The following is an 11,180-nucleotide window of genomic DNA, read 5'->3' as shown; positions in this document are numbered from 1 at the left end:
AATTTTAATTAATTTAATAATTTAATTTAAGTAGAATTGTTAAAATGCCTTTTATAGTAAGGATAACTACTATCCTAAGGAAAAATGTTTAATGTTAACTTATATGATGCAGATTCGAATTAAAATAAAATTAAAGTAAAATATTAAAATAAAATAAGCAGTGAATTACTAAAATGAGACAGAGCATAATAAAAATCAAACAAATGAGGCCATGTTGGAGCAGCTCTGGGTAATGGGAAAGTCCCCAGGTTCATGACGTAACGGCCGGGTGAACTCTGCAAACTGCGGATTAATATCGTCTGCTGTGATCAGGTCCGGGCATTAGGAGTTGCAGAAGTAGCGGATTTAAAAACTTTCTGTCTGCAAGTCTGTTCGTCGAAATAGCACTTCACCAAGAGTCCCTGACATCCAAAAGGGAAAATATGGCTTTTTAAAATTTGTGACTGTCTTCCTCCTCGTCGTAAAGCTCCGTGTGCTTTGCTCCTGCAACGCACTTTACAAGACTAACTCAGAAACTATGGGGTAAGTAAAACTGCTTTCTGGCTTCGGGGGAGCAGGAGAAAGTTGGGGGAATGATTTTGTTTTTTAGCAAACAAACAAGTTTAGACACGGTTTAAACCAACGATACCTTGTAATGTGAATTAAGTTGTTTATTTATGTCATGTACACGACTGTTTCAGCCATTTTTACTATTCTAAAGTGACCATATCAAAGTTTCTTTTCCATGAATTAAAATGGTGGACTTAATTTATGTGTCTTGATACATTTTTAAGCTCACATTACTGATAAGAAACTTAATATGATATGTAAGTGAAAGTCTGTAATTGTGTGTTATTAAAAGTGTTATTAAATACATTGAAAAGTATTTATAATGTTTATTATATTTATATATTTATTATATATATATATTTTGTTTCTTAAGTTATTGTTTTACAAATTATTGATTGATAATCATATTGTGGTGACAGTAATCAATAATGGGTTCTCAGTGTGAGGTGACAGGTGAGTAGAGAGGTGAATTTAGAACTCAATAAACTTGTAAAATACATATTTCTTTGTAGTTTTAATATTAGACAATAATAATTATTATTTTTTAATATTTTGGACTTTTTTTTAGTGTTTTTGGTTGTAAAATGGGATTTAAAGGGTCATTAAAAAAAAAATTAACATTTGTTTATTTTCTTATTTTTCACAGGTCTTCAGGTGTTTCCACAACTCTTTCATCCAGCCAGTGCACGGTTTGTGCTTTTGAACAATTAGATCGAAGCAGACGACACAATGGCGGCATCGATCCTTCGCAGGAAAATTCCTCCCATTTCCACAGGCGAGCTCGACGATCTCCCTCTCCGACAGGCTAGCCACAGCCAATCACGGCTCAGGACGGGGGCGGAGCCAGCAGAGAGGCAGCACTTAATTGGTGAGTTTTGCCAAGACGCTTTTTTATTTTTCCACATCCCGAGGTCGGAGCCGCAGTGCAGCACGGGGCTAATGTCGTACAGTGAGTACAGCTAAGTGGATATTTATCGAATGCAGACGATGCTGTTCAATCATTTTCAGATGATCGGTTAGTTGTTCACTTGGATTTTATTGGAGTTATTGGTTGTTTTTTTTTTTTTATTTAAATTTTTTTTTACGTTTATCATCTCAGGCTTGCATGATTTAAGAATTTTTTCCTGAATTAGGAATTTTTATTTCAGTCATTCTGTACCAACATCTGAATGAAAAATTATGGATTGCTTTACTGATTTTATGACTATTATTTTTAATTTTTATAGGTGATGGTCACTCAGATTGGATGACGGAAAAAGTTGATTTGTCTTCGTTTGTGTCAACTACCGAGTCTTCTCCGAGCTCATCCCTTCCACCCTCACCGTTAGAACAAGATGTCAAGGTGCCCTCGGACCTTGAGGTCATGACCTCTCTACTGCAGGAGGAGCTGGCTCAGCTGGAGGACTACTTCCGCTCTGAGTCCACATCCACGACAAACAAGTTGGAGAAATCCTCAAAATGTGACAAGGGTGCCCAAGCCATGGGCTCCCAATCTTATTATCAGTTACCCTATGGCTCGTATGGGACCAGCCAATCAGAAACCAGCCCTGTGGTTGTTACCTTGGCAACAGGGGAACTGGACCTGGCCAGCTTCTGTGGCGGTCCCATCGGCAGAACCAAAATCGCACGACCCGCACCGTACAACTACCACCACCGCTACCACCACCACAACAACGGGCGAAGAATAATCAGTGAGGCTGTGAAAGTCGGGGAGGAAGTTGGACTTGATACGTGGGGCTCCAGGGGAAGTTACTCAGGAAGCACAGAGTTGTCTGTGAACCACTACTCCACACTGAAGACAGTGAGCAAGAACAGCCTCGGAAGTGTGAAGAAGGTGAGAGAATGTGCTTTATCGTTGAAGGAAGAGGAGAGTTATTGTTTTTCAGAAGGAATGTTTTGCAGCGAAGAGATTGCTCGAGGCTTTTGCCTCGGTGGCTCGTACGACAGCCACCACAAGCGAGAGGGACAGTTGATGCACAATGTGAAGGTTAATGTAAGTTACGACAGCACGGGGCTCGAGGTCTTGCATTGCAGCAAAGATGGAGGACTTTCTGGAAGTATTCCCCAAGAGACAATGGTGGCCGGTGACGGCTACTTCCACCAGTCCATGGCCAGCACAGAGCCTTACCATAGCTTTATAGGTGACCTAGATCAGCCGTCACAAGCACAAGCTGTAGAGCCCCAACATGGCCACTACCTCTATCCAGAATGCCTTGCAGACCAAAGCTATGAATGTCTGTCCAGAGGGGAGGGCGAAGGACCGCTGATGGGCGCCCCCATCCACCGCCCCACCCAGAGGCTAAAGGATGAGCCATGCTCCGTCAAACCAGCTGTGGTGGTGGGCGCTTCTATGGATGTCGGCAGTGGAGAAAGGAAGCAGAAGAAGAGAGACCAGAACAAAACTGCTGCTCACAGGTAAACAGTGAACTCACTGCTTTTTATTTCTCACTGCTTATCTACCTGTTGTCTTAAAAACACGCTCCAACCTCTTATAAACATTTCAAAAACATGTCTTGTGGGTGCACTCAGGCGGAAATATGTGTCGACATCGATAGAAATCTGGTTCATGACATTAAAAAGTCAAAAAATATTCACAGTCACAGCTAATTTTAATTTAATTCAACTCATTAATTTTTTTTTGACTGTTTTGTTCCAGAAAATGTTGCAGAAAATGTTGAGCTTGTTGTTGTTTATGGCTTACCCATCAATTAATGATACCTGAATATGTAATGTTTTGATTCACAACTTGAACATGGCAGGAGTGTTACATAAACCAGTCACCCGAGTGCTTTAAATGTCCTGCTGAGTGTAGGAGGGATATGGAAAGTCCCTCACTGCCTGCCAAATTCAGCCCCACCTAAGCATTTCTATAAGTCTGCTCAGCCTCTTGTGTTTCATTTATTCATCTCTGTGTAAAAACAGGATGTGCATGGAAAAAGTCTCTATAATGTCGGGAAAAAAGTTGGAAAAAATCGATCGGTCGTGAACCCTTCAGTAGGCGGAATAAACAACACATCAGGTTATCTCGGGGGGGGGGGGGGGGGGGGATGTGTGTGAGTAATCCAGCTCAAAGGTCACGCTCACACGGCTCATTAATGAAGATGCAAGGCAGCAAAAAAAAAAAAAAAAACCCCTGTGAAAGCCACTCAAAGGCATTTTCTCCTACTGCAGGTACAGGCTGCGTAAGAGGGCGGAGCTGGACTCTCTGGAGGAGGAGCTCCACGGCCTCGAGGGACAGAACCGGGAGCTTCGAGACAAGGCGGAGTCGGTGGAGCGAGAAATCCAGTACGTCAAAGATTTACTCATTGAGGTCTACAAGGCTCGCAGTCAGCGGCTCAAACAAGACGGCAGTGCCTAAAAACACCCACGCTGACCTCACCTCCAAACCTCCCAACCAGCACCAAGAGAAAAATCAAGAGCACTAACTGGTTTTTGTCTCACAAACAAATGAAATGGTAGTTGCATGATTTTGGTAGTTCTTTTCTAAAAAAAAAAAATTATAATTGTTTTCCGAGAGGATGGCCGAACAAAAACACACCTTTCCTTAAAGAGAAAAAAAAAAGCAAAAGGAGAAGTTTCCAAATGGGTGACTAAACTATAACAAGCCTTAGCGAGGTGGCTTCAAGAGGAGATGCTGAACTTGTCCGTGACCACTGTGATCTGAACTGCACTCACAGCCTTGTGATGACTGAGTTTGCGCTTGCAATGATTGATCGTTTACAAAATGCTCTTTGAATTAATAGTAGTGATTGAATTTGCTTGTGGTTTTTGTGACACACATCGGCAGCATCGAGGCAGATCCATACTAAATATATATTTTATTTTATATTTTTTATTTTTACTTAATAATGTTCATTTATCATTTGCTTAAAACAATCAACTGAATAAAGGGATTGCTGGAAAAAGTGTGTAACATGCTCTACAAATATTCATTATCAGAAACATTTAGAAAATTTGTATTGCTAAAATGTCGAGTATTTACACTTCTTTACCCCACTGAAATACCCAATGCATGTTTGATTTTGGAAAAGCATGTGCGAGTGTTATTTGAAGGCAATATTCTGTTAACTGCATGGCTTCAAGATCTCCACCGCGTCAATCTTAACTGAGTTGACTTTTCTCTGAGTTTTCCCTGCCAGTATGATTCATGCTCAGGTTTTGTTTTTTCTGCTCTGAGAGACACAGAAACATTCACTGGCTTTTTTTTCTCCTCTCTCTCTCTCTCTTTCTCTCTCTCTCTCTCTCTATCTCTCTATATCTCTCTCTCTCTCTCTCGGCTGTATTTTGCGAACAAACAATCACCTGTTGACGCAACAATAAATCGTTGTTGGGTAACGGTACGACTTCATGGGAATTTTGTTTTCAATTGATCAATTTGATGTATCTGAAATTCAGGTCCTTTTATTAATCGATGTCAATGTCAGGAAATTATACATCAGGTAAATTACAGCCAAATAAACCAGTTATGTTATGTATCATTCATCTCTGCCTTTGGACTGTTTTTCACTGCACGCTTGTTCATCATGCATTCATTCTGCCGCCATTAAAGCGCCTTGTAACAGTTGTCAAAATGACCATGAACTGCACCCAGAACAACACACACACACACACAGAATAGAAAGAGGGTGGGATTAAGAGATAGAGAGAGAGAGAGATGTAGAATAAACCCGCTCTGCCCCTCCCCTCTGCTCCCTGCCCTGCCCCATAACTGCTAAATCCAGCCCTCTTTTTTTGGCTGCATTGCAGTTAAGAGTCCAACTTGTGTCCCAGGATTCACCACTGGACGGCAGCATATCAAGGAAGACAGGCAGCCTTGATTGACACCTGACACCGTTCTATAACAAATCAACCTGTTTTCTTTCAGATTTTCAGCTATGATTGAGTCAATTTGTGCAAACAGCCACACGCAATGAGGAACATATGCAGAAATACTAACAAGCACTTGTCCTGTTACAATATTTGGGTGACTTTGCTCCCACACAGTGATCCATCCCCGGGGGGCTGAGTGGAGTGGTATCGCGCTCCGGCAGTCAACAGACAACATAAGTTGCCTATCTCATCTCCCAGCTTGTGGAGGGTGTGTGTGTGTGTGTGCGTGCGTGAGTGTGTGTTTGACTGTGTGAAATCTCTCGGTATCTCTCCTAGCAGTCGTAGGCCTTTCAAGTGCATGAGGCAATATCACACAATACTTGCAGGAGGAGGAGAGAGACGCAAGTGAACTATCAGAATAAAAAAGTAGTGGGTTGACAGAGAATGCCATTAAATGTCTTGATTCAGTCTTCTTTCTGTTTGTTGTTTGTTTGATACAGATGCAATGTAAAAAGCGATTGTAATTCCAATATAGGATTTGTAATATAATCAAGATTTTTGCTATGTGTTCAATAAAGTTCTTCACTTTAACATATTCATTTATTAAACATTTTTACATGAGAAGAATAATAATCCATGTAAATAAAAATAAATAATAATCCATCCATTTATCCATCCATTTTACAATGCTTATGCATGTCTGAAGATGAGAACATAATATAGGAAACTGAAATGCTCCCAAACTGGCTAAATTAGTTAAAACATAGCATGTAAGGCAAACTGAAGGTATTTAACCAATTAATAAAAAAACAGCATTTAAATACAAGAGCATGCTGAATATACATGTGTTTTGAATTAAAAGTATTCATTTTTTCACATTACAATAACATCAGTATACTGAGCTGAATAATAATCTGTACAAATTTAAAAAACATGAAACAACATGAGGTATGTTTTTATAGAATTAACGATGCAAATATTATAATACATGTAAATGTCAATTAATTTTTAATGTAGCGATGCAAGGAAATGTATGAATAAAACAGTATTTTAATTTACAATGTATAGTATATACCTGATGTAAAAATGTGAGTAAATTTCACATGAACAGGTCCACAGAGTCATGAAAACATGTTGTTATGACCTGGCAGGGAGTGGCTAATCACAAAGTAGATTATTTGTGCAGAATATTCCAGGAAGATTTAAATACGGTTCCTTCACCACCAGGTGTCCCTCTAAGCCTAGAAAAAGAGATGCTGCACTGGAGCCGTGCAGGGATGTTACAGCAACCCGGCAATATAAGAATATAGTGTGAACACAGTGTATTTCTGTCCAGATGTTATGCACAGTTTGGTTTCTAATGTGGATTCAATGAAGAGCCTTTATCTGATCTTTACTGATATGACGCAGGGACATTTAAGTGTCACTGCAGGAAAAAGAAATACAAGAACAAATACATGGTGAAATGTAACAACTCTAACATTTATTTGACAAAATCATAGTTACTAATTACTTTACAGATGTAGATTTGACATACAAAACATGTGATAAGCTTGTAAAATATGATACATTTTTATTTTAGTCACCCAACAGTATAAAAAATATTTCAAATTTGCTCCACTTCGACTAACTACAACAATAAAATGATGTTTACACTTCAATACATTGGTAATTGTAACAATTATAACCCAATAATATTTTCTCTATTATGAGCACATTTACTTTTGATACTGAAGTACACTGCTAAACATACTTATGTACATTTCCTAAAGTAATATTTTCGATGCAAGACATTCATGTAATGGAGTATTTTCACAGTGTGGTATTGCTATGTACAGATTTCAATACATCTTCCACCACTGAAGCATAGTATACAGCATATTCTATACATTACCAGCATCTACTATACACAATATGAAGCATGAAAAAAGTTACATATTACATACACATTAAAAAATATCAACTACAAAGTATATTGACATTCAAAAATATCACAAATAATTGACCAATTAGGAAGTTACAATAAATAGTTAAATACAAAAAATGCACCTGAAGGAATGGAACTGAATGGAGGGAAATGTGTTTGCAGCAAACATAACAAAAACAAACTGGGTGAACTGTGTGTCTCATAGTGCAAGATAGTAGTGTGGATGACTAAAAAGTTGAGTAATCTAAATGTCATTTAGAATTATATATAATTGTAATAATAATAATTACATCTTTATGTAAACATTCCATTTGATGGGTAATAAGGGAGTGTTTGACAATAAATTGAGTCATTTGAGTTTTTTGACACCAGAGGTGTTTTCCTTTGTCTCATCTCTTGTATTTGGTTTTGGGTAACTGCATGATATATAATGCAATGACACACACCAAGAACAAGTGAAGACATCCTCTAAAATTAGGGCATCCTCTCCTAGAGGCTAATTTATACAATACAATACTTTTTTCAATTTGAGTACTTGGCGAAGAAACAAATATTAAACCACAACATCAAATACCAGCTATTTTCAGTTTTAATTTCAGATACTGGCCTTTCAATGTCCTTATAGACCAACACAGACTTTGTAAAGGGATGATGTCACACTGACCTTGTCCAAGTGAACAGGAGATGTTGGACACCATGATATACAGAATGAGCCAAAAGTTAAATATTTCTCCCAAAACAAACAACAGGTTGTATAACAACCTGTAGTATCTTTGAATTTTTACACAAATCAATTCCTCACAAAACATCAATTTCATCTAATATCTGTATACAAAGTATATTACACAATTATATTACACAATAAATAAAAAATGTATATACCTGCATATAGAGCTTGCTGGTGGTGGAGTATAAGTGTGAAAAGATTTCATGAATTTTAATGAAATGCATTTTCTGAAAAAAAAAACAATAAAGAATGATCCACAGTTTAGTCCACATAGATTCCTGATTACTGTGTTGAAGTGACTGCAGTACAGCAGTCCAAATGTGTATATGTGTATGTCTGTGTGTGATTATTCACATGAATCCAGTCCAGCACTGTGCCTGCATGTGCATTTGTTTGTTTGTTTGTTTGCCCATCTGAGCGTCTTCAGAAGAAGCGCTTAGATGTTCCTGCCAGTGTGGGCGTTCGACAAAGTAAGGCGTGATATGTGGCTTGGCACAGGACGAAACAGAGAGATTATCAGGTGTGACACGATATACAAAGATTTAGCAGTGAGTGTTGTCTTTGGACACAGTGGCTAGTTATTCCAAACTGCTGACGTGTAAGACTTTCCAATGTAAACAAACAACACGCCTTGCTCCTAAGTTTGACTCTACTGACAGCACATGACCTTTGAAATAATCTGTCTACTTAAGAGGAAAACAATGATAAGTCCAAAAGCTCAGCCACAAGAGGCTGCGGTGTTTATTACGTCCTACAGCAACGTGCTGCAAAGGACATACAACATGCAAACTTCTCATTCCATTGTTTCTAGGAGTAAAAATGTGAAGCGTGTCCTGAGGAAATGTCATGAAGTCATTATAGACCCCCTCCACTGAAAAAAGTCTTTTCCTTCTTGTTTCCTCAATTAAATCTGAATTAACTTAAATCTGAGTTTAAGGCAGTGATGGAAGAAGTATTCAGACCGTAAAAGTATCAATACCACAGTGTAGAAATGCTCTGTTACAAGTAAAAGTCTTGCATTCAAAATGTTACATAAGTATTAGCATCAAGTTATACTTTAATTAGCAAAAGTAAATTGATATACTAATATATTCATATAAGCATCACTAATGTTTTTAATGCTGGTAAAGGCAGGGTCAACTTTACTACTTTATATATTGTCTGTAAGTTTACATCATAATCTAGTAATTGATTACATTTTGTATTAATAATCTGAATCTGAAAAGTAACTAAACCTGTTACATAAATACAATACATTACAATATTTGCCTCAAAAACGTGGTGGAGTAAAAGTATATAGTATTCAACGGAAATACTCAAGTAAAGCACAAGTACCTCAAAATTGTGCTTAAGCACATTAATTGAGTAAAAGTACTTAGTTACATTCCACCACTGGTTTAAGGCGCTGAGCATGATTTGTGACATCACAATCAGTTCGGAGTCAATCATGGCCAATTATGCAACTGACACAAGTGTGACGTGGAAAGCATCTAGTACATATACACTGATGTAGGAAACATCTTGTGCGAAGGAGTTACATTTTTTAAATGAAAATGTTTTATAGATTCTGGGTTATTTTATGGGAAAACCATAACGGACACAAATTATTATTCAAAGCAGAGTATTTTTTATATGTTTTAAAACATGTCTTGAGGGGATCTTTAAAATCAACATGGTTTATCCCTATAGGTACATGAATGCAAATGTACTAATCACATTATCTTGTGTGCAATGTTATACATCTGTGGTCATCAGGAAGTAGTTTTCTGACTACTTAGAACCTGATCTAGATCTAGTGGCGCTGCTGTTTGATCCCTGGAATAATCTGCCTGATGATCTGAGGTCTGCCTTGACTCTGCATGTCTCTGTCTGTATGTCTGTGGGGTGGATATGGGTTTCCTATGACTGTCTTTGGATAGGTGAGCAGTTTCCAGTGCAGTTCAGTGTAAAGCACCTCAAGTTCACCCAAAATGTGCTATGTAAATTAAATTACCATGTCTTGCCATGTTAATGTTGAAATAGTTGGTCCTGAAGCATAAGTACAATACATTTCAAGGCAGACACTAAATTTCAGTATTTCCTGTGTGCAAATGAAAATGTTAGCACAAATATACACAACAAAATTCATGGCAATCCAGCAATTATTAGTTTTTGTATTTACAGTATATGTCAGTCATGTGCCTAACTGAAACCTGGCATAAACCAGGGGACTACTCTGTCCTTGATGAGGCCTCTTCTCCTGACTGTAGTTACATTGAAAAAGCCTGCGGTGGTGGTGGTGGTTTAGCAATCATAAACAGGACTGAACTGAAACTGCCTCCCCTGCCAATGCCCGATCTTTCTTCTATTGAATGCCTTGCTCTAAAATGTAAACCCCCATACTCCATGACGGTGCTTCTCATCCATAAATTGGCCTTCCATGAACGTCAAAGGACTTACTCAAAGTCCCTTAAAGAAGTTCGGTCACACTTCTAATCCAACCAAATTAATAACAATCCTGGCCACCAAAGCATCTTTTTTCCACCATAAATCATACCCTGAAGCCACAGTCATCTTACCCGGTTGAAGCTATAGAAGAGCGATGTAACAGCTTCACTGACTTCTTCAGAGCCAACATCCACTCTCTGATGTCCAGTTCTTCCGCTCTGCCTCCTCCTGTCATTGACCTTCTGTCTGGGAGCTTTCCATCCTTACCCTACTTTACTGGCGTCAGGCAGAGTCACACTGTGGAAATCCTAAGGAAGATGAAACCCTGTGCCCTGGACCCCATTCCCATAGCTCTGCTCAAATCATACATCACAGTCTGGGCCCTGAAGTTCTTGCCAGCTACATACCTATCTCCAACCTCCCTTTCCTGCCCAAGGTGTTGGAGAAGGTGATTGCTTCTGAGCTTCAGGACCACCTTAAACACAACAACTTATTTGAAAAATTTCAGTCAAGTTTTTGTTCAGCACACAGCACTGAAACAGCTTTGCTCAGGGTTATGAATGACCCGCTGATGGCAGTTGATGCAGGGTCCCCTTGTCCTAATTCTTCTTGACCTGAACGCTGATAGATAGACACCACAACTGGGCTGTCAGACTCTGCACTTAAGTGGTTTCAGTCCTACTTTTCCATCTCACTGGGAGGATGCAAGTTGCTTCCTGTCACCTGTGGTGTTCTGCAAGG

The 11,180-nt window shown here is 38.7% G+C and overlaps 1 protein-coding gene across 1 annotated transcript; it reads left to right on the top strand.

The window, feature by feature from the left end:
* The first annotated feature begins 278 nt into the window (after window positions 1–278).
* Window positions 279–5,031, top strand: LOC122984032. The gene is made up of 4 exons (XM_044354300.1): window positions 279–522; window positions 1,196–1,417; window positions 1,776–2,964; window positions 3,721–5,031. The coding sequence occupies exons 2-4, from the start codon at window positions 1,279–1,281 to the stop codon at window positions 3,905–3,907; spliced, it is 1,515 nt and encodes a 504-aa protein (XP_044210235.1). The 5' UTR covers window positions 279–522; window positions 1,196–1,278; the 3' UTR covers window positions 3,908–5,031.
* The last annotated feature ends 6,149 nt before the right edge of the window (window positions 5,032–11,180 follow it).

The sequence above is a fragment of the Thunnus albacares genome, chromosome 6 (genome assembly GCF_914725855.1).
Source record: "Thunnus albacares chromosome 6, fThuAlb1.1, whole genome shotgun sequence".
Taxonomy (NCBI): Eukaryota; Metazoa; Chordata; class Actinopteri; order Scombriformes; family Scombridae; genus Thunnus; species Thunnus albacares.
Note: the sequence above shows the minus strand (reverse complement) of the source record. Positions and strands in the feature narration are given on the sequence as shown.

Bases quoted from the DNA above. Each gene is read 5' to 3' on its own strand.
- LOC122984032 (XM_044354300.1), top strand. From the start codon at position 1,279: ATGGCGGCATCGATCCTTCGCAGGAAAATTCCTCCCATTTCCACAGGC. The intron at 1,418-1,775 runs GTGAGTTTTGCC...TAATTTTTATAG, and splicing joins AGAGAGGCAGCACTTAATTG to GTGATGGTCACTCAGATTGG. The intron at 2,965-3,720 runs GTAAACAGTGAA...CTCCTACTGCAG, and splicing joins AACAAAACTGCTGCTCACAG to GTACAGGCTGCGTAAGAGGG.